This window comes from Dioscorea cayenensis, chromosome 5 (genome assembly GCF_009730915.1).
Source record: "Dioscorea cayenensis subsp. rotundata cultivar TDr96_F1 chromosome 5, TDr96_F1_v2_PseudoChromosome.rev07_lg8_w22 25.fasta, whole genome shotgun sequence".
NCBI lineage: Eukaryota > Viridiplantae > Streptophyta > Magnoliopsida > Dioscoreales > Dioscoreaceae > Dioscorea > Dioscorea cayenensis.
Genome location: NC_052475.1, coordinates 12,250,794 through 12,275,023, shown reverse-complemented (window position 1 = coordinate 12,275,023; position 24,230 = coordinate 12,250,794). Strand labels below are relative to the sequence as shown.

Genomic DNA, 24,230 nt, shown 5'->3' with positions numbered 1-24,230 from the left:
GCTTTAAATCTAAATAGAACTTTCCTAGTTCATAAAATTTCAGATAACACCTTTATGCTTTGTCAAATCTAAATCTAAATTGGATCTTTGCAATTCATAAAGCTTAATCAACACTATCACAATCATTTAACTTTCAAATTAAATTTTATGGTTATTCAAATTCAAATATGGCACTTAAAGGTTTTTAACTATACCTTCATTGTCGATCATGTATCAAATTTGGACCATATTGGCCTCTAAATCAAAATAAGACTTTCAGGGTTTGTTAAATCTCAAATCAAACTCTCACAGTCTTGCAAACCAAACTAGACACTTCAAGAAATCTTGTGGTTCTCCAAATTTAATATAGGTTTTTTAATTTTGAAATTCAAATTATTTGATTCTTATATAAACTTTAAGATGCCTCTTGAAGCTCAAGATGCAAACTTATATAGTCTAATAGGACCAAAGTCAAAGTCAATAAGCTAAATGGACATTAAGCATATTCTTTAGTAAGAAAGTTAGGAGTAGCCAACGAAATGGGCTCCACCTAGAAAATTTAGGAGAGAAAAGACATGTCAAAATGAAAGCTTTTCAATTTTCTTTCTTAATATATTATTAATTTTAAGAATCAAGGCCATGTATTGTCAATAGTCAAATTATGTATGTGTTTCTAATAAAATACATAATCTTATTTTTTATCACTCATCATATTCATATTTGTTTCTTAATAGGAGGTTTTCATGATTTTTCTTGAAATAATTAATAGATGAAATGAGCTCGTAAACCTTAAAGCACACACAAAAATAACAAGAAATCGGGGGATGTCGCTTCTCAGCAATCTCTGGGGAGGCCCGGGTGGCGACGGCGGCAAAGATCACGATGGTAAGGCAAAAGGGAAGAAGCAAGGGCTTCTCTGACGACGGTAAGAGATCCTTTGCCCAGGTGGTGAGCTCGGAGTCGTCTGGGGACTCACACACGTTGAAGGACACAAGGAGGAGGCTGAAGGACATGCAGGATGGTGCAAGACTTTCTGGTGCTAAACGTCCTCGGTCACCCAACGAGGCGACTTGCGGACGCTTAGGACGATTTTCACGTTCTTCGCTGTCCATCCCGCTTACACCGGAGATAGAGAAAGTGAGAGATGATTTGGCCAGTGTTGCAGTTCTCTCTTTGGAGCAGGGTCACGTAAACGATTCGACTCTCATGGAGGTGGCTCCATCTATCCTCAATCGGACTCTCGCTGGGCCGATCACGCCTTTGACAGACTGCTCGTTTCTTGTACCATTGGCTAACAGAGAGGAGGTAAGAGATGTTTGCAAATTGGGCAATTTCACCATAGTTATCAAGGATGGGCCATGCACTCTGAAGTTAGCTCCGTGGTCGGCTGAGATAGGTGCGGTTGGCCGGACGTCAGGGTCTGGACAGTGGATGCATCTGTGGAACTTTCCTTTACACGGGTGGAGTTGGTGCACCATTGCTGAGGTTGTGAAGCCTGTGGGAGTGTTGGTGGCGTTTTCGCAGCGACCACGCATTATAAGCAATTCTTATCGGTGCTAGTTCGTCGCAGAGTTGGGGTGGTGCTACCATTCGAACTTGACCTCAGTGTGGGTATGAGGCGATACACGGTACTGATAACCGGGGAGTAGGGAGTTACACCAACCTTCCGACCAGAGTTAGGCAGGTATGTATTACAGGAGCCTTGGGAGGTGATGGTGCAGCAGCAGGTGCGAAGGAGCACCCATGAGGTCACTGCCTTAGAGAAGGGGAAGCAACCGGTGGTCTCGACAAAGGAGAAACCGCCAAAGTTGGCGGAGAAGCATTATAATAGTGGACAGGTAGAGCTTGGCTCCCGTCCAGATACTGTCGCAGGCCGCCCAGATGCGGCAGTAGAGGTCTTTGACTCCACTGCGAGGAAGGTTGTGGCCGAGCCCAGCTCCCACGATGATTGCATCCCAGCTCCGGGATCGAAGATGCAGAGTTTGAACGGTTGTTTTATGCGGAGTGGAGGGGTGGTCGAGCTTGGCTCCTGCCGTGCCGCTTCGACGATGAACTCCTGTAGTAGGGGATCAGGGGTTCGGACCAATAGCCATCACCGGATAGGGCAAGACATGGTAGCATTATTCGCGCTCAGATATCCGAGCGTCTTCATTCGATGAGATACAACATTCGGACGGGACCAGACCCTAGAAGCAAACGTGTCGATTGCTGGCAGGTTAAAGCCACTAAGCTTCTAGAAGCCAAGCGGGTCTCCCCCTAGGTTTCGGGTAATGTGAAGCATATGAGGATTGTAAGGAGAGAAGTGCATGGGGATTTACGTGCGGACCGGGGATCACTCAAGTTGGGACTTAATCATACTGGGCCTGAGTTTGTGGACCCAATTATATTGGGGGAGTCGGAGGTGACTGTGGGCCTTGGAGACACAGTTTTGAAGGCTGCTTGTGACCCGGTGTTGCTTTGTGAAGTGGGTTGTGATTTGGGCCCTAGTCACTCAAATCAAGGGTCAGTGCATATTGGGCCTGGGATGTTGATGTTGTCTGATCCACTTGTGGTGTTGGCCAAACATTTCGAGACTAACAAGGAGGCTGGGGAGCATGGCATACATGATAATGTAACGGAGGTGAACCAAGGACTGGGTGATGGACTTTTGGTCTTGGCACAACAAGTTGAAGCTAACAGGGAGAAGGATAGTAGAGAAATTTTAGTGGGAAAGACGGAGTCGGCTTTTGGGCTGATTGATGGGCTACTAAACAAGGGTGTTGACATTGAACATGGGCCTAATTTATCTTTAGGTACTAAATGTTCAGGGGAGCTGGATCTTGGGTCGTTTAACTTCAGTGATAAATCAGTGTTACCAAATTTCACTCTACCTGCGGGGTTCATTTGGGAATTCATTATCGGGGGTTGGTCCCTGAGGCTTAGTGTGAGTCAGTCGAACACGGCAGAGGGGGAATAATCTTGGCCCCTGTTGGTTTGCAATCACCAACTCTGGTGATTGAGTCCTCCGACAGTAACGAAAATTCGGACAATTCATTTTCGGCATTCGAAAAGAATCTGAGGGAACTATTGCCTGGACTGCCAGGGGGGTTGAAGACAGGTGATGGGAAACAGCCATGTATCACCCGCAAAAGTGAGCGCAAGAAGAAACCATTATCTCGTTTCAATGAGGAGGCCGGATTCATTGTTGAACCTCCGAGATCTTGCAAGAAAAAGGGACTGAAAGGCGACACTGGCGAAGGTACCTCTTCCCACCCTAGTTTAATTTCCGATTGGAATAATGCTCAACTTGCTAAATATTGTGATGCTTGTGGTATTTCCTTTACCAATGATGAATTTGCATGCCTAAGTCACCTTTGTCACTTAGAACTTTCAAAATTGACCCCCTAGGGGCTGTCGGCTCTCTCTACGGAGGAGCGTGCGAACTAGGTGTGCCCATGAATATTATCTCTTGGAATGTTAGGGGTCTAGGGAAGCCAGCTAAGAGGTTTCTGGTTAAAGATTTTCTCAACATGCATTATGCGGATATCTGCTGTCTTCAAGAGTCCAAGCTTGACGAGATCTCCCCTGCGCTCTGGAGGGAGATCGGCAGTCGACGGTTGGACGAGTTCTGCTTCATTCCGGCTCGTGGCTCGGCTGGTGGGATTATTATCGGATGGAACAGTGCGATCCTTTCTGGTACTATTTTGTTTAAAGGCACTTTCAGTCTTACAATGGAATTCTATTCCAAGAATATCAATGTGACATGGCGTTGCACAACTGTTTAGGGTCCTAACGCCCGAGTGCTCAAGAACGATTTTTGGGAAAAGCTGAGGGCTAGCATGGGACCTCATGGAATGTCCTGGATTATTTGTGGGGACTTCAATGCTACGTTCAGGGTGGAGGACAAAAATATTGGCCCCCCAATCTGGACGATATTAGAAAGGCAAATGCATTCTTGCACAATCTTAAACTTCAGGAGCCGCCAGTGGTAGGTCGCAGATTCTCTTGGACTAATGGACAAGCGGAGCCGATCTGGGTGAAGCTAGACAGATTCATTGTGAACAGCGATTGTGCTAGCATGTTCCCTAAGATGATACATAATAGCCTGCCTCGGTTGGGCTCGGATCATGTTCCTATCCGACTTGAAGTGAGGTATCATTGCTCTAGTCCTAGGCCCTTTACATACGAAATGGCTTGGTCCACGGTGGAGGGCTTTGAGGACCTAGTCAAAAAGTGGTTGGAGGATCGTGATCCTCAGGGGTGTGGAGCATTTGTGATGGCTAAAAAGTTGATTTCTCTTAAAGGCCAGCTACGACACTGGGCACAATTCACCTTTGGTTCTATTAAACTTAAGAAACTTGCTATACTTCATGAGCTGGAATTGTTAGACTCTGCTAGAGAGAACAAACCTATATCAGTGGAGGAGTCCAATAAAGAGGAGGCGGTTAGACTTGAGTTAGCTCAAATCTGTAAGCAGGAGGAATTATACTGGAAGCAGCGCTCCAGACTACAATGGTTGAAAGAGGGTGATGACAACACTAGTTTTTTCCATGCGGTGGCGAATGGGCGTAAGAATAGAAACTTCATCCCCTGTATCAGGCACAATGACGTTACGACATCGGACTCTAAAGAAATTGGGAAGGTGTTTGAGGCGCGTTTTTAGTAGCAATTTGGCTGTAAGCGTCCATCCAGGTTCTCGATTGATTTTCAGATATTACTTGCGAATAGGAATCATGTGGACCTCACGCACTTGGAGAGACCGTTCTCGATTGAGAAAGTCAAATCAGCGATTTGTAACTTGGGCAAGGATAAAGCGCCTGGGCCCGATGGTTTCCTGCTGTAATTCTTTAGACAGTTTTGGGAGATAATCAAACGGGACATGTTTCAACTTTGCGAAGATTTCTTCTGGGGGAGAGCGAATTTAGAGCGCATCAATTGGGCTAGTATTGCACTGATCCCTAAGGTGGAGACCCCGAAGATGATGGGGGATTTTCGTCCTATCAGTCTTATCAATTCCATGCTAAAGATCCTGTCGAAAATCTTAGCATCTAGGCTCAATACTGTGTTGAATGCATTGGTTGACTCGGACCAATCTGTTTTCCTGAAAGGGAGGTGCATTTTAGATAACATCGCTACTGTAGAGGAATTGATCTTCAACCTACATAGGCGCAGGCTCCCGGGTTGCATTCTTAAAGTGGATTTCGCTAAAGCTTTTGACACGGTGAACTGGGACTTTCTTCTTGATTTGCTGCAAGCTAGAGGTTTTGGGGTTAGATGGGTCGGTTGGATAAAAAAGATTCTTTACTCTTCCAAGGCTTCGATTATGGTTAATGGATCCGGTAACGGTTATATAAGGTACCAAAGAGGGTTGAGGCAGGGGGATCCCTTATCTCCTCTGCTTTTTGTGTTGGTTACCAACGTTCTTAGCTCGATGTTTACGCATGCTCTCACTTCCAAAATTTTAGTTGGGGTTCCTCTGGGAGAGTTTGGGAGAAAATGCAACCTGCACTATACGGATGATTTGCTGATTTTGATGTCTGGTGGGGTGGAGGATCTTAGGATTATTAAGCTTATCCTGTACTTGTTCGAAGACATGGCGGGACTCAAAACGAACTTCTCAAAAACTTGTCTTTACTCAAGTAGAATGGGCGAGCTCTCGGACCTAGCGGCGACGGCGATGGCGACCTTACAGTGCAAGGTCAATCGGCTTCCTGTCACTTATTTAGGTATCCCTATTTCTGGGAGAAGGCCAAACCGGCAGGATTGGGAAGGCGTCATTCTCAAAGTGAGACGTAGACTTGCGGCTTGGAAGATGAAGCACATTTCCTTAGGAGGTCGACTAACGCTGGTGAACTCAGTGTGGTCGACTATCCCAACATACTGAATGTCTTTGTTTCGTTTATCCTGCTGGGTCATTAAAGGCATCGATCGAATTAGAAGGGATTTTCTTTGGTCTGGTCCCGATTTAGATCACTCAGGTTGTCGCCTAGTTTGCTGGAAGAACCTTTGTAGACCTAGGGATCAGGGGGATTGGGGTATTTTGGATCTTGCTAGATTCAATCAGGCCCTACTTGGGAAATGGTTGTGGAAATACTATATGGACCCCTCTTGGGGTGGCTCCAAGGTCATTCAATTCAACTATGACCCCATCAGAACTTTGTCATGGCCTATTCAATCTGGTCGAGTTTCCTTCTTCTGGAAAGGGGTCTTAACTTGTCTGCCAGCCCTCAGAAACTGCATCTCTCATGAAGTCAGCTCCGGCAAGGATACACTATTTTGGAAGGACGGATGGCTCAATGGAATTGCACCAATGAACTTGTGGCCGGAGGAGTTCTATACCTGTCGTCGCCCAAATGGCACGATTCACGAACTTGGCCATCTTTTAGATGAGGTCCCATGTATTGATAATGATTTGATTGACCAAGTTCGTGCAAAGGTGAGAAGACCTGACAATCTATTGGGGGATAAGAAGAAGTGGAGACTTACGGGGAACGAGATTTTCTCGGTGAAGACCTTCTACAATTTTTTAATCGATGGTGGTCTCAGATGCCCGGTTTCGCGTTTCTTTTGGCGTGGAGGATGGCCGAAGAAGATCAATCTATTCAATTGGCTTGCGTGGAAAAACAAAATCCTATCTTTGGAGAACTTAACGGTTAGGAGATGCAACAGGCTTCCCACCGACACCTGCGTCTTGTGCCACGCAGGATCAGAGTCGTGCGACCACTTGTTCATAGATTGCTCTTATACTAAACAGGTCTGGGAACATTTCATCAGACTCTTGCATTTTCCTTCAGCTCCGACGTCGCTCAAGGATCTGTGGGGCCATTGGAGGACGGGTTTAGCTAACAAGAAAAGGATCTTTGGGGATTTAGTGGCAAAAGCCATTGTCTGGAATATTTGTCTTGCTAGGAATGATTGCATATTCAATGACAATGTTTTGCATATAAACAGTCTCATTTTGAAAATTGCTCGTATGATCATGTCTTGGTGCTCTTCTGTCTCAGAGGGACTTAGAGAGAAGATGGAGGCGACATGAACATCGTCAGATGTAGCCTGGAGTTTATTGGTTCTAGGGTGATGGACTTGTGGGAGACTCGGTCTTCCGAGGAGACACATGTTCCTGACTCTGGCTAGTTGATGAGGATTTCTGGTTCTGGTTCTGGCTCTGGGGGTCCTCTACCCCTGTGTTTGTCGACTTTCTGTTGTATCTCTTTTGTTTTGTTTTGTTTTGTTTTAAACCACATCTAGTGGTTGTCTCCTCTGTACTACCTTTTATTTTAATTTAAGTGGTTTATCCATCTTTTCAAAAAATAAAAATAAAAAATAACAAGAAAAAAAATAAACTTTTGACCTGAACTCATATTAATTTGGTGCTGTAGTGAAGCACTAAATTCAATTTTGCATTAGAACAATGGTATTGGAATTCGAATAAAATAGAATAAACTAGCTTCAAGATGTGCAATAACTATCAGTAACTTTAGGCTTATTTCGCCCCACCACTTGGTATGTGAAGAGAAATCTATAAATAGCTAATGTTAAACTTCATCTTATACTTACAATGTTAAACTACCAGATAAGATCGACTAGAGGATATAGAGTTATCATAATCTTTTAGTCTACCTTCTGCATCAAGTAGATTAAGTAATTTGGATTTGACTTAAACATTAGGAAATTAATAAACTCTACTTTTTATTATATCTCAAAATATGATTCTTTCAAATCTATATATAGGTTTATAAAATTCTGGTCATTTTAGGGCACAACTTTTACTTGGTATCTTTTGATCATTAAAGATAACCTTTGATTGAGTCTCTTTTCCTCATCAGACACAACGTTCAGTAAAATATTTCTTCATCATTGGACTAGCTTTTAAATTTTTGTTCATTTTAAGATAATTCTTAATTAAGCGCCTTTTCATCATATGCCACAATGTTTCATTCTGAAAATACACAATAATTTTGAGACCATAGAAAGATTTCAAAAGTTGGAGTTTTAGCAAATGGGTTTGGCTAAAGCAGCAGATAAGCATCATCTGATTTATAAAAAGCACCCTGATTAATTAAGAGATTATTTTAGTTAGTCGGCTTGAAAAGTCTCAAATAGTTTTATCTTAGAACATTAATTAAAGTTCTCATCCAGAATTCATATGAATATTTTACATGAGATGAAACTTTTATATGAACAGGCCAAACATTGATCTAATCTTGCAGATAATGTGGACACTAGGATAGTCCATCTACATCTTACATCAAGTGGTTCACAAACAACACATGTTAGCAACATAATAATATAATAGAAACAAGAAATAAAGATAGCATCACCGAGTTAGCCAAATTAAGTCGCCTTCCTCTTTGATTAGTAGTTTCAAAGCCAATGAATCCAATAGATTAGATCACTAGAATAAGATCACTGGTTGAATTCCTTTGTTTCAAATCACATCCACTAAATTGCAGCCATCTTTGTGGTGCATTAATTAATTCTCCCATTTTAGTCATTTTTCATGACACACCACTATTAATGAAAAGACAAGCCCACTCTCAAAGTGGTTATTGTGGATTAGACAAGGATTTCATTTGAAGCCAGATGCCGTAATCCTCACACTCACCCACTAGTATAAATCAGGGAGAATTCCCCTTCAAATAAGATATCCGTATCCATATATCTTCTCCATCCTAGAAGAACCACTACACAATGAAACTAGTAGCATTAATGCTCACTTGGTTTTTTGTCACTTCATTGATCTTAGTGAATGGAGATGTAGGCACTGCAACATCATATGGTCCTCCTTATCTCCGTTAGTTATTTTCATTCCTTCCAAGTTGGGTATGATGAGTGTGTATTATTATTATTATTATTATTATTTTTTTTTCTTTCATAGCCATTATAAAAAATGAGTAATTACTATTATATCATTGCAAAAATAATATTGTTTATATGTACCCCTGAAGTAAAATTAATTACTAAAAGCAATACTTCCCTTCCATTTTATCTTTTCATCGATTCTATAGATTGAAAGGAAAGATAAAAAATTGAAAGGTGGTTCTTTTTTTTTTTCTTTCTTTTCTTAAATTTATAAATCAACTCTTAACTTTATCCTGTGGTAGGTATATATTCGCTATCATGCCAATGCAAAAAATATATTTGCTTATATATTTCCAAACATCATTTTCAACAGTTCATCATACACATTCACACAAGACATCTGCGGCAAAAAAAAGCAATAAATATATCACTACCATGATCTCTTTCTTTTCATCCACTTCAGTAGAGGAATAATATATAAGAGTGTGATAATAAACCAAGGCTTTAACAAAGTATTAATCTATGTATTTATTTATTGATGATTTGCAGCAACTACATGTCCGGGATACAGTAAAGATGATCTCCCTGAAGGTGGACTATTTGCTGCAGCAAGTAGTGGGATTTGGGACAATGGAGCAGCATGTGGGAGGAGATACAAGCTCAGGTGTTTGAGTGGACTCAAGAGGCCATGCAAAGATGCATCCATTGTTGTTGAGGTTGTGGATCTTTGCAAGACTAACCCTTGCTCTGCCACCCTCCTCTTGTCTAATGAGGCCTTTGATCTTGTGTCCAAGACATCAAGCACCAAAATTAACATTGAATATTCACAGATATAATATAATTAAAGTATTGACTATGTATTCATGTCAAAACTGTAATCAGTCAAATGAAAAATATATTTGCCTTGTTACTTTTCTTGGACTTGGGTTGAACTCTTTTAGTTGTTTAATCACTATTTGATAAAAATTTCTTTGATTATTTGCTTACTATAGCTACCACTTTATGTCAACGTATTCCTTTGTTTTTTTTATAATAATATACTAATTGTTATTTATCAAATGACTAAATTATTCTTTTATTGTAAAAATATGAAAAATGCTGCGAATAGCTTAAACCTGAGTTGTTCACATGTAAAAAGCAAAATACATAATTCAGATTTAAATTAAAAATTAAAGTTTTTTTTTTTTTTACAACAAGCACACATATAATTAGAAGTTTGTTCATAGGAAACAATGATAGTTGACTCTTGTTTCACCTTGCTGACATAAAAATTAGATTGTAAATCTACACCCACAGTCATGGATTTTTGGGACCACTATGTCTAATATATATAGTTTGAACCCCTGCTATATATGAGAGACCCGCAAACGAAAGCTTTCATAGTGTAACTAATATTGGAGCACATGCCCTTTTGTTAATGAAAATATACATACATAGCTTCATATAAAAATGCTAGTAAAAAATGACGAGGATATTTTTTGCAATATTAACAAATATATGAGAGCTTGAAAATAGATGTTGAAACTTGCAGGAAGGAAAAAAAAAATAGGCCACATGAGTGATTTCGATGTGAGTGTGACTAGTGATGACTTGGAATTTTAATATTGGGAGATTGGCTCTTGATAAGTGGCGCAAATGGGCAAGATGATGGGGTTGGAGTGGCCCCATGATTTGACTTTGACGACATAACAAGTTAGAACTTCCAAAGGCGGCTGCTGAAACAAGACACCAATATTTGGCCCACTAATTGTATAAGAGGGCCAAATATCCGAGATGTATCTTACTAACCTCTAATTTGATCGCTTAATCAAAGAGATAATGCATCAGAATTCAATTAATCGGTATGTGACATGTATTACATGCGGCTATTATTCAATCTCTTGTCATTTCAGCCGCATTTAGATTTCGATTTTTTATGAATTTTCCATAGATTAGATTGAGTTCAAATTATTATTATTATTATTATTATTATTATTATTATTATTATTATTATTATTATTATTATTATAGCTACCACATATATTTATTTTTTTTTAAAAAAAAGTGGATAAACCACTTCAATTAAAATAAAAAGGAAAGTAGCAGTACAAAATACAAGAACAGACCACTAGATGTGGTACAAAAGCCCAAAGCCATAAACCATGCTCTCCCCATGACTTTCTCTAGATACACTTAGCCTTTTTCGCTCTGAAGCTCCAAGATTAGCATGGTCTGAGCACGCTCATGCTCAGACCTTGTTAAGCCCAAAAAGTTCCTTTTATCTTCCAGATTTAGGGTTTGAAGGTATCTTTGGTTCAGGAGAATTCTTCTCCAGCGGGGGAGGTTTCAAGAGAACTATGATCTGCTACCATCACACGAGTTAAAGAGATCAAGGGTGAGTTAGAGATGCTGGAGAAGTGGAGTTACCCATTCCTTGAAGTTCTTGAATTACATTTGAAGAGATCTTGTGAAAGGGGAAAGTCTAGATGTCTCTCTTCCTTATATCTATCTTATTCTCTCATTTGTATGAATTCATGAGGGGTTAACCATTTCACAGTGCACCGGGATTGTGAACTATGCTGTTTCTTATACTTTGACTACTTGAGTTTTAATGCCTATGGAGTTCTATTGCTTTCTTGTGTTAGTTTATGTGTTGCATAACTTGGTGTTCTTGAATTGGGTAGATACTTGTGTAAAACTTGGCATGTGTGGGTTACCGTAGTTGTGATTACCTAGTGTAGTTGCAAAACTTGGCATGTATGAAGCTCGTAGTTACACTTGGAAAACTTAGCGTATTTGATAACCGTAGCTGCAACAAAACTTTTGAGCACCCACAAGGATCTTAGAATGTACCTTGGTAGGCATTAGACTCAAGTTGGTATCTTGAGTATGTAGGAATCATCCCGGGTCATTGCTCTCTTGTTATTGAAACTCAACCCTAGTCTACTTGGTTCTTCCACCCCTTTGTTCTTCAGTCTTGTGTAGTAGTTAACTCCATTATCACCCCCTTTTGGTTTGACTAAACATTAGAGGATCAATTATTACTAGAAGTCTAGGACTTGTGGTTCGATAACCCTACCCCATGCAGGGTACTACTTTATTACTGGTAACGATCCATGCACTCATGGAGAGTTCATCATTTATATATAAACTGCGTTATGCATAATTACCATTATATATGCCAAAATGAAGGCACACGACTTACACATTATTCAAGAGTAATTTTGGTCTACAAGCATTATAATTTTGATTAATTATTCAATTGTGATAGTTTTACTAGGATGTTTTGGGTTGATAATCTCTCAATATTTCATGCAAGCACACATACTACTAAACCACAAAAAAAAGACACAAGGATAATTTACTTAGTTCGGTTCAACAATAGCTTATGTCTGGGCAGCCAAGCCCATAGATAAATCTTCTAAAATAGGGGAACATATATGGGTACAAGCCTTTCACTCATACTTACTAAGGATAACAAGCACACACTTTTTTTCTTGATTGCCCGATGCACACTCTTTCACTTACATACTTGGGTCTCTCTCTAACGGTTCATCCTAAATATTTAGAACAAAGACTTACATAGATATCTCCTCATTTCAAAGATAAAACCTTCCTCTTTTAGAATCTCCATGGCTACTAACTTGGACACCTTCCAAAATTTAGAAGTTGCAACTCCACTTGCAACGTGGCCCTCCTACTAACCTTGATTGAGTTCCAGCTTCCATTGCAACTTGATCTTAAGACACTCTAACACTCTTGGTTGTGCCTAGTTAAATGGTGTCGAATAGTATTAATCTCGACTTACCAGTAACTAGCCAAACTCCTTATGATCTGGTCAGTAGTACCTTCTTAAAGGTTGCACCTTACCATGGAGCATCTTCTCCATACCAAAGATATTCTTCAACAATTCTCAAAGATCTTCTACCAAGCTTGATTTTCAAATCAGCCAAGTTTAGTTTTCACAATCTTACAGTTCCAAAACTTGATCTCCTATTCATCTAAGTTTGGTTCTTCACAATCTTCTTCAATCATTACTATATTTACTCATATCTCTAAATAGCTCTATCTATATTTAGTTTTGTCTTTAAATAACTCCCTCCAAGTATGAGCTTCAAGTCACCTTACTAAATATACCTTGTATCTTCCTTAACTTCGTCTTTGTTAAACATAGCTAGTAGGCCTTGCTTGCTCCTAAGTAAAGATCACCCTTGTCCTTTCTAGTTCTACCAAAATTAGTCCTTCTTCCATAGTCTATGGGCCAAAAATATTTTTACCACATCATCCAATGCCATGTCATCATGATTTCCATGTCATTGCATTCTAGTCATCATGAACCTCCAACTGAACAAGTTGTCAAATAATGCCAACATTTTACTTCTGCACTAATAGATTCTATCGAACCTTAATCGAAAATTTAAACCTAAGACCAAAACCTAGTCCATTCTACAATTTCACTTCATCTCATGAAGTAAAATTCATAATGATAATTCTATCCCTACTTTCAAACTGAGTATGATTCTCAATTCCTTTAACCATGACTCTCTCGTTCTCTTAATTGGAAATAGAGGGATACCAAAGGATATGGACAATACCTAGCTTATTCTTTATTCTTATAATTCAATCAAATGATAGTCATGAAAAACATCAAACTCACTAAACTAGATCAATGCAACTAACCATAGTAGAATAAAATTACTAAACTACCCTTCGTGTCACACAATTATTTTCAGCTTAGCCAAAATCTTCTTATCTCACATACCCTTAATTGCATAAGATATTAACTAGTTTACCTCTAAAAAATCAAATTCCTTCTTGGTGATTAGTTACAACTATTACTCATCTGACATTGCCACACTTTGAAGGTTGGCCTATTTACCAATGGGTACACAACAAGAAATTATATTTTTAGTCATAACAAAAGTTGTTACTAAAAGCAATAATTTTAATCACTATTATTAAAAATGACTAATTTTTTAGGTCATCATTTCCCATCACAAGTTGTGGACCCCACCCAAAACTAAAGCATGCTTAGGATGCTAAGCTCTTGATTTGCACTTAATCCCTCTTCTCTTGTCATCTTGTTGTGAAAAGCTTGTTAAAAGGAGGAATTTCTGGAGGGATTCCTGGACACCATCCCATCCTTGCCTCCCACTTGCCCGAACTTTTACTCCTCCTATGACCATCATCTTCCTCATTTATTCCATCTCCATCCTTTCTATCCATTCTTCCACTCCATCTAGCTCTCCTTGAAGGTTGAAGAAAAGTGTGTCCTTCCCTGAAGCTTGGGTTTCTACTAGAGTTCTTGTAATCCGGAAGCGAGGTGAAGAGGAGCAACGAGCCGCCGGTGCTTCCACGAAGGCTAGGTAGGTTTCTTGCCCTCTTGTTGGTAGTAGAGCTTGGTGCTAGAGTTTTGGGAGAAGCTTGTTGTATGTGAAATCTTAAGCATGGTTATAGTTTTTTTTTTCTAATGAGATGCATGTTTTGAAGCTCCTAGTTGCTTGTGCTTTTACTCATGCAACCCTTGTGATCCTTGGATCTTGTTTTCTTTTTTCTACTCCATGGAACTTGAAACCTTTGTATGCCACCTTGATCTAGTTGCATCTTGTTTAGTGGGTGTTTTATACTCTCATGTGTTTATGGTTGCCTTTGATGATGATGTTTGTTTGTAGAGCTTCACCCTTTTGATTTGTTTTTGGCTTATCCTTGCATGGAACTATATATATATATATATATATATATATATGCATGCATGAGACCATGGCTATTTATTGTGCAGGAAGCTATAGGTATGCATATATACACATGCAAGAGGCTAAATATTTATTCATACTTGAAACCACATCTACTTAGGTTGAAGAGCACTCTTGTGCCCCTTGAATATCTTTAGTTCTTGGCATCCAAGAATGTATATATATATACACACACTCATAGAACCATCTACTTGTATATCATTTTATGCATGAAACTCAAGCTTTTGCATGCCTAGTGAATGCATATACATTTATAGCATGTGTGTTTAGCTTTATTAATTTTCGGCTCTTTGTGCATGCCTTTCAAAAACTCATACTTTTAGCTACCTGGAAAAAGAACTAGCAACCTTTGAGTTTATTCTTCTAAGATGCTAGTTATTTTGTTTTGGCATGTTTAAACTACTCTATTTAGGGTTTGGGTTGTGTGCAAGTAATTATAACAAGTGAGGCTTTCCCTTGTTGCCCCCTTAAAGTTATAAGTTTGAATTGGTGTTAGAAAAGCTTTTGCTTTATTTTGTAGAGTTGGTATGTAGGCTAGCTCATCTATAGCCTATGCATGAACTCTTCATGCTTAAGTATTCTTACCATTTGGTTGGTTCTTCCCTTGGATTATAGGACCACCGGGCAATAATCTTGGATTTCTATTGAATTTAGGAGATCATCAAGTAAGTAATCCCTTGAACTCTTGTATTTAAAATTTTATTGTTTTGAATTTATTTTATATAAATTTCTGAAAATTTATTATGATTATTCTTTGAAATTATTTAGGAAATGCCATCACATTTTATTATTTATGTTTTACTTAAATTACTCTTAGACTTAGTTGGAACCATGGTTTTTGCCTTGCCAATATTTATATTTGTTTATTTTTCCCTTATCAACCAAATTTGTATAATAATATTTTTTTTCCAACCATCCAATCATGCAACATGATGATTTTGAATTACTATCTTAGTCTTTCAAATAGATTTAAAGATTTGGTATATTCTGGATAATTAATTAATTATTATTATTTTATCATTATTATTTTTCATGAGATGTTTGTTCTAGTGGAAGCTTGATATTTCTTATGTCTTAATGCGGGAATCCGGCCAAAGTTGGAAGTTGGCATTTTCATATATATATATATATATATATATAATTTATTGATTATTTAACTCCTTTTTGTTTTGCATGCATTTTTGGCAAAATAATTGTGAATTGTTGTTACTATTTCTTCAAAATGGAAATCAGGCTAAGGTATGAAAAAGTTGGTATATTCTTTTGCATTTAATTAAGTAATTAATTAATTAATTATTCATTTATTTATTTACCTTATCTTATTACATGAATTTTTGGAAAATACTTATGGATATTCTGTATTCAGTGGGGGGTTAAACCGTGACCTTGTTGACAAGATGTTTTGGAAAATGAGACTGCAGTTTCACACTGTGTCCGTTTGGTGAAATAATCAACGGCCATCTGATATTCAGTCTCGGGTTACCGAGGATAAATAAATGATCTCTGTTATTCTGGCTTAGGCCACTGAGGGTAAAAAAATGACTTCTGGCATCTATAGTGAATTTGGAGACATACACTTAAATCTATTACTTTTTTAGCTTTGCCCTTTTGATTTTTATTTTCTACAAAAAACAAAAATATTTGTCCTGCCTTGAAAATTTCTGTATTTTTCATATCGTATTTTTTTTTTTGGGTTTTGAATTCTGGTAAATCATGTTTGGAAATATTCTTTTATTAGAGTATTTCACTTTGTATTTTGTTTAAATTATGTTTTGAAGACCTATGCTCATTTTTGACGAATTATTATTCACGGTTCTGAAATATGGTATTCTTTTGATTTCACTTATCTTGAATAGCGTTATTACTTGAGATTTATACCTGTATTGAATTATTTATTTTGTATTTGTTTAAACTATGTTTAAACATTGAATTATTCTTAATATCTGAATTCGAGATTCATAAACCCTGTTGTTATAAAACAATTTCTGGATTACTTACTGGGCTAGTGAGCTCATGGATTTTCTTTAAATCCTTTTTAGATCAAGAGTGTTAGACCAGCATGGATCTTGAAAGATTGTCTATAGATGTTGTCTTATCTTGTTGTAAATTTTGAGTTCTTGTCATTGTTTATCCCTGTATTCCTGTATTTTGTATTTTGGACTTCTTATATCTCGGTATCATGTACTTTGTAGAATCTATAATCCTGTAACTCAGTATGGTTGTTATAGTTTTGCCTGTCCTGAATCAGATTCTGAGGCCTTGCAGGCCTATAGGGTTCACACCTTATGGGTCTGTGGCCGTTTGTCTACGCACCAGGTCCGGCGAGCCGGGTTCGGGACGTGACACAAGTACCTTTGTAATAAATATAATAGTAACCATTTTACAAATATGGTAACAATTGCGCAAAACATTTGTGACCAAATTATTATGTCTAAAAACCTTAATATTTGTGATAAACTATATGACCACAAGTACTCAGAATTTTTTAATCAAATTGTTATCCTTAAAAACATTGTTATTTGTGATAAAATTATATTGTTACAATAACTTTACTATTTGTGATAACTTTGTTGACATAAAAAAATATGGAATAATGACAAATAAAATAATCACAATAGTTCATTTTATTCTGACACCATTGTTGACACTAAAATGATTGTAAATAGTAACAAAGTTTGTTGTCACCTATGATATTTTTATTAGTGACCATTACTTTGTCACTATTGTTTTTAGAGATAGTGTTGTCAATAGTGCCATTTTTATTGTCACAAAAAATTATTAATTCAAAAGGAATATAAAAATATTTAATATTATATAAAATGAATAAATATCACCCAATATATAAAATTTTAATTTTGAATATATAAAATTAAAAATTTTAATATCCGAAATACAATTACAAAACTACCCTAAACTATGGTCCAATGTAAATTTTGAGATGAAATACTCCTCTACACATTTAAATCTTTGTTTTAGTCATGTGATTTCAACAAGTCTTGTAATAACGCTAATGTTTCTTTCTAGTCTCTTTTACTACTAAAATTTGACTCTTTCCTTGGGACATAGGTGTTATTCATTATTTTTTATGATTATCTTGTATTTTTAGATAAAAATTAAGAACTTAGTAAAGTAATTTTAAAAATTTCAAAAAAAATTGCAACTTTGATACCATTATTTTTTCTCTATTAGGAAGAGCCCAAGTTCAATATTCCATTAAGATTTTGTTGTTTAAAGTAGATAAAGGAATCATGAAAACTAGTAAAACCACACAATCAAAATGTGAAAAACTATATTCCATTTTGAAACATGAGATCCTAAATTTTAAAAAATTATTAACTGAGAAAAGTCATTATAATCTAATTAACAAAACCAAATATGCACGTAGATTATAGAACTCACAAATATTAGAGCATAGAGAGACATCATCAAAAAAGGAATTCAAGAAACCTAACTTTGAAGATAAAAAAAGAACGTAGCAAATCAACAATCATCTCTCATCCGCTGCATAAATTAAAGCAAATCTTGTAATCATCAATAATACTTACCTCATCTAAAGCTAGTTGAGCCATGGTGGGGTTAGTGAATAAAACAAAGCCAAACTGTCAAGACACATGGCACCATTCTCCACACTCATAAAAGTACTCATAACTTCACCTTACTACTAGGAATAAGTCTTTAGCATTTGCTTCATTTGTTCATTTTACATGCTATCATTATTGAGTATATATATATCCTTTTCAAATTTATTTTTTAAAAATGATTTATTTTATCTATTAGATTTTTTTTTTTGTGATTTCTCAATAATTGTCAATTTAAGTTTAATTTTAATTTTAAAAATAGAAATGTCATATAAACTTCTAGGTTTTTAAAGCAAAAAACTAAAAAGTATTTTTTATTGGGGTTTGTTTGAATTTTTTAGATATTTTAAAAGATAAATAATCCTGCAAAAATCCAAATTAAAATATAAAAAGAAAATTAAAATTTCATAAACATATAAATTTTTAATAATTAAATACTTGAAAACATAAATTTTGATAATTTGGTAAACAATAGCAATTTGGTAAACAATAATTTTGGAGAATTTTAAACAATTGATTTTTAGCTTATAATTTGCAAGTGTGTATAGACTCATAAAATTGCAATAACAATGAAAAACAGTCACAACTTAACTAGTTTAATGTACTATTAAAGAATTAGAATCCAAACTCAAAAGTGGGGATAGAAATTTTAGGCTATGGTTTTGGAAAGGAATAAAGGAAAAAGAAAGGTTTTCTTTTATAAAAAAAAAGGAGGGATAATATGGGAATTTTTGTATTTCCCACTCTTTCACAACAAGGCATATAATATTTTTCATATCCCTCCCCTATACGTGCATCACTTTTCCTCTTCAAAGGAAGAGTGATTACAAAAGAACCACCTACATTGCATAGTTCTTTTATGAACCAAACATGCGAAAGTTTTTCATGGATTTTACATTCATTGCAAAGTTTTAACTTTTTCGTATACCAAATGGGCCTTAAATGTTTTTACTCTTGTAGTGGTAAATCAAACCTAACTACTCTAGTAGAAAATTAGACATCATAAACATATTATGATCATAGAACCTTAAGTCTAAGGTCCACCTATATGATCAAAATCAACAATCCCACTCATTGACGATCAATGAGTTAAAACCATGTAATGGGATTATTACGAGTCATGTTTGAATATACCAATCCTATTGATATATCTATGGCATATGTTCCCACTATCCCATAGTGTTCAACTTACACTCTTTATTAAAGCATATGTCATACAAATCTATACGAATCTTCAATGCCCAATTGAAGATTCTCTCATTTGTAGACTATTTAAGTGTATAAGTACTAAAATTTTCTAGTGCCCTTCTCCTTATCCTATTTGGAGTAGATGTTTAACTTAATACACATAAACTATCATTTTCAATACTTATTTAAATACAAACCTAAGATTTTATATGAACATTAAATGAAATACCTATTATTAATAATGAAAAGTATGTAATACAAATGAAATGCTCTAATATAAATATCCTTGTTGGTGCTCATAGGCATACTCCTAATAGTTGAGATATACATCTAGGGCAAAAATAAACTAGGACATATTAATAGTGAATTACTTATCCTATCTTAATATGGTTGTTCCTTTCAAAAATGGATTATTTATAATGTCATTGTCAAAGTTAGCTGATTAATTCTCTTGATCCATCCTTCTTATTGGAAAGTTTATTTGATTTTCCACCTCCAAGGATGTATGAGACTCAATTTCCACTATCTTTTTCAATGAAAGTGATGTCTCACCAGTCAATGAATCTTACTATTGTGTGTCTTATTTAAAATAAAATAAAGTCTCTGGTGTGAAAATGATTTTGGCCACCCTAAGCCCGTAGAATGCATATTAAATATAAATATTTACCATTACAATAAATTAATTCAATAAAAATGAGTCTATACCTTTCACAACGGACTAGATGACCAACTCAACTACATTTAATGCGATATTTTCAACTCCAGCCATTTCCTATTCTCAAGCACAATTATGCACATATCTAACATGAGGTAAATGCTAGGGCATTATGGTGAATGAAAGTAGCACTAAAATCTTAGGTGTGGGCAGGGACAGATTTAGAGTGGGGGCAATGGGGGTAGCTGGCCCACTCAACTTGGAGAAATTCATTATATAATATTGATTTATTTTTTATTTTTTCAATTTTCCGCCACTAAAACCAAGAAATAAAATCTCTATAAAAGCAATTAAAGAATTGTCTAATGACTTATAGGAAAAAATCTATAATAAAAGATAAATTCACTTTCCTTTGTCTCAAGACTCAATTTTATAACCCTACCCTATTCTTCTCATTCATTTGTCATTCTCATTCATTTGTAATTCTAAAGCTGGAGTCGGAGGTGAGAATCACAGAATCAGAGAGCTTTAATCCTCACCATTAAGTTGTTGCTTACTACAAGCCAAGTATGTATTTACAATCCAAATTCTTTTTTTTTAAATCTTTGCATCAAAATTATTTTAAAATTATACCCTATCCAATTCTATTTAGGTATTTGATGTTGAGCTCAGAATCATTTTAATATAATTCTCAGTTCTTCATCTTCATTGGATCTTAAGCATTAAATACATAGGCTTCAACTAGAATGTTAATTTCATTTTGTAGCTTATAAAAATTGATGAGTGCATTTCATATAGATATTTTTATACCCTTTTCATGTAATTATCTTGTATTTAAGCATTTATTTGTGGTGATTCGATGCTACTATGGGTATTATTGTATAATTGTGTAGGAACATAAGTCCCTGTACAAAAGAAAAGGATTTGGCGCAATTATAGTGTGAAAAGAGGTCAAAACACAATTTGTGTGCTCCTTGCAGGAAAAAGTCTGGAGAAAAGGATTCGGGGCTATTTCACTGTAGCACAAGTCTGGAGAAAAAACATGGTTTGTGTACCCCTTGTACGACCTTGCTCTTTTGAGAAGTAGGGCCGTGCTCATGCTGAATTTCTGTGATTCAATTGCCTAGACTTTCTTGAGATAATTAGGGGGAGAAGCACGGCCTAAGCATGATCGTGCTCTCCCCAAAAAACACCTAGATCTAGGTCATTTGAAGGGGATTCTTTCTTCCTTCTTCTTAGGGGTGGCTACCAAGCTATCACCATCCACAATTTTGGGGCTGGAGTGAAGCTACGGTGCAGATCTTGAGTGGAGCGGAGCTTGGCCGGCGTGACTTCATCGGAGCATCGTCGGAATGGTTTAGAAGCAAAGAGGGTAGTCTTTCATGGCTTCTTATTCTTTTGTTTTCCTTAGCATTGTATTGATCTGTACAACTATGAGGGCTAACCATTCTCTTGTGTCTGGATCTATGAACTTGGATGTTTATGTGTTATGTTGATTTACTTGCATTTAATGTCTACGGAGTTCTAGTGTATTCTTCCATTAAATCATGCATTTGCATGACTTGATGTGTTTGATTTGCACAGTTGCTTTGGTAAAACTTGGTATGTGGATTGCCATAGAGATCCTTGTGTGATTGCAAAACTCGATGTGTATGAAACCCACAGTTACCTTAGCAAAATTTGGTGTATTTGAGAACAAGAAATGCAACATTGCTTTTGAGCACACGCAAGGATCTTAGGATGTACCTGGTAGGCATTAAAATTCAAAACAATAATAAATACAAATATTATAATAACATTACATCAACACACCTAAATTTAATTTTTTTTGTAAGGATAACAAAGATAACATCATTCTACTTAACCAAATAGAACACTTAGAACAATAAAATTATCCGGTTTTACAATTCATACTTGTCACCACTTGCAAGTGACAAATTAACAATACATCATATTGCTAAATTTTAAATAGTCCACGACTCCATAACGAAAAAGAAAACCATTAGTAAACACATTAACATATATGCTCTCATAATCTAATGAACAAATTTTCCTGGAGTGAGAGTTTTCCACCATGTCTTTCATTAAACCTATACAAATAAATAATTAGAGAACAAAAAAGTTTGATAATTAATGATAAAAGAAAAAATAAGGCATAAATAAATAAACTTAAATGCTATTAACATGAAAAAGTAATGTTTCATACTATTTAAGACTTCAACTTCAAGGAATTTCAAGTGTAATCTCAACTTGTTTCTTCTCTTTCTAAAATGAACAAGATAAAATAGAAATTGTTTAAAAAATCATACTATAACAAGGGAAAAAATTAAAAGAATAAAAGGAAAAATTAATTATATCAACATCACAAATTAATTAAATGCGAAACATATCACGTTAAAGCAAACTAATAATCATAGCCATTCAAAAACATAATCAAATTGACACAAAAAATCTCCTCCATGAAGATCTCGACACTAATCTCCTTCACAAAGTAATCCTTGCACTGTTTCAGGAGTTAATGAAGACTGATAAGTATCAATAACTCTACTCCTTGTACTAAAGGCAACTTATGAAGCCATTGTAGTGATAGGAATAACAAATATATCACAGGCCATTTATGATAAAATGTGATACTTTAAAGTACTCCCTTTCCACCATTCTAGAGCATCAAATTGATTAGGATCTCCTTCAAGAAGGAAACAACCTTCAGCTAGGTAGGCATCAAGATCAGAATTTTATGGTGAGGCTCTTTCAACAAATTTCACATAGCTTGAAAATTCAGACCAACATAAATTTTTCTCTTTACCATTCCTACCAACATCATCACTATTAAGAATTGAAGTTTCACCACTATGCTTGTTGTCAAGTTATTCTCACGAATATATTCTTCATAAATATCATATAAAGCTTAGCGAACTTTAACAATATTTTCTCTTGCATCTCTATCTGAATACATTTTGGAAAAAGAAAATTCAACAACCCTCATTTTGCATTTAAATCTAAGATCACAGCCACCGACATCAACAAATTACATTCTCCCCAATATTTATCAAACTTATACTTTATTCGACCAACCATTGCTTGAATAAAATCATCTCCATCATTTGCCCTTTTATCCAAAAAAACCTTCACACAATAAACTTCATTTAAGAATAAATTGGAAGTTGAATAATCACTACAAGAGATGATTTTTGTGATTGCATTAAACACTTCTAAAATCTGACAAATTTTCTACACATTCTCCCAATCTTCAGGACTCGGACAACAATGATAGAGAGATTCCCAATCTTTGAACATTAGAAAGATTTCTTTGAATTTTATCGTAATTGATAACATCTCAAATGCTAAATTCTAACGTGTTTTACATTCAAGAATGAGTTTCCTTTGAGGCAATTGAAGCTGCTGCACAATATCAGAAAATAACTTAATCCTTGCCTTAATTTGATTAACAAATATGACACTTTCATGAATATCTTCAATTATTTCTTCAATTTTAGAAATCCCATCTTAAACCATGAGATTTATGATGTGTGCACAACAAAAATATGAAATAACTTTCCTCCACAAAGCAACCTCTTAGTTCTTGAAAAGGTGTCTTTGAGAATTTTATTTGCCACATCATGAAGCATTACCAATAGATATTGTAAACACGTTGTTTTCAATTCCACACTCCTTCAAACGCCTAAAAATGCAATATGCAATTCAACACCACAACGATGAGGTGGAATGTGAACAAAATTAATGACACGCTTTTGCAACCTCCAATTACAATCAATAAAATGGGCTGTCAAAACCATATATCTAATCTTCTGATTACTTGACTTCGACAAATATGTAGTCAAACTTATCTTGTTAACATTCTTCAACAATGCCTTCAATTTTTTTTCATTCTCATAAACTTGCATGCAATCCTTCTTGATGGTAACACGTAAGACTATTTCCTATTCAGGCATCACACATTTTTGCATCATATTTAAACCTTCCTCTTCTATTATTGAAAATGGATGCTCATGCATAAGTATCCAATGTGCAGTAGTCTCTCTCATTTTTGCTATGTCAAACTTGTCATTTGTGAGAGCTGGTAGCATTTCAATACCTCAACTACTTCCTGCTTTGATGGGCTTGAAAGATATCCATTGCTGCTAATTTTGATAAATCTTTCACTTTAAACATGTTGATAGGTTCCTTTTTAAATTGGCACCACTCCGTTTAGACTTGTGTATGGCAAGGCATGTCATTTACCAGTGGAATTAGAGCACAAGGCATATTGAGCAATCAAAACTATAAATTTTGACATAGAGCAAGTATGACAAAATT

General features: G+C 36.0%; 2 protein-coding genes and 1 long non-coding RNA gene across 3 annotated transcripts; all 3 read left to right on the top strand.

Moving 5' to 3' along the window:
• Positions 1 to 6,055: 6,055 nt before the first annotated feature.
• Positions 6,056 to 6,994, top strand: LOC120259989. Its single transcript, XM_039267438.1, has one exon. The coding sequence runs from the start codon at positions 6,056 to 6,058 to the stop codon at positions 6,992 to 6,994; it is 939 nt and encodes a 312-aa protein (XP_039123372.1).
• A 1,627-nt stretch (positions 6,995 to 8,621) lies between these two features.
• On the top strand, positions 8,622 to 9,676 carry LOC120262503 (EG45-like domain containing protein). The gene is made up of 2 exons (XM_039270632.1): positions 8,622 to 8,752; positions 9,310 to 9,676. Exons 1-2 carry the CDS (start codon positions 8,650 to 8,652, stop codon positions 9,594 to 9,596), a joined length of 390 nt encoding a protein of 129 aa, XP_039126566.1. The 5' UTR covers positions 8,622 to 8,649; the 3' UTR covers positions 9,597 to 9,676.
• A 4,217-nt stretch (positions 9,677 to 13,893) lies between these two features.
• LOC120262499 lies at positions 13,894 to 16,089 on the top strand. Its single transcript, XR_005536787.1, has 3 exons — positions 13,894 to 14,105; positions 15,108 to 15,157; positions 15,859 to 16,089. It is a non-coding gene; the product is annotated as an uncharacterized LOC120262499 (long non-coding RNA).
• The last annotated feature ends 8,141 nt before the right edge of the window (positions 16,090 to 24,230 follow it).

Excerpts from the sequence above, each read along its gene's own strand:
- LOC120259989 (XM_039267438.1), top strand. The coding sequence starts at position 6,056 with ATGGACCCCTCTTGGGGTGGCTCCAAGGTCATTCAATTCAACTATGAC.
- LOC120262503 (XM_039270632.1), top strand. The coding sequence starts at position 8,650 with ATGAAACTAGTAGCATTAATGCTCACTTGGTTTTTTGTCACTTCATTG. Across the intron at positions 8,753-9,309 it reads ATATGGTCCTCCTTATCTCC|CAACTACATGTCCGGGATAC; the intron begins GTTAGTTATTTT and ends GATGATTTGCAG.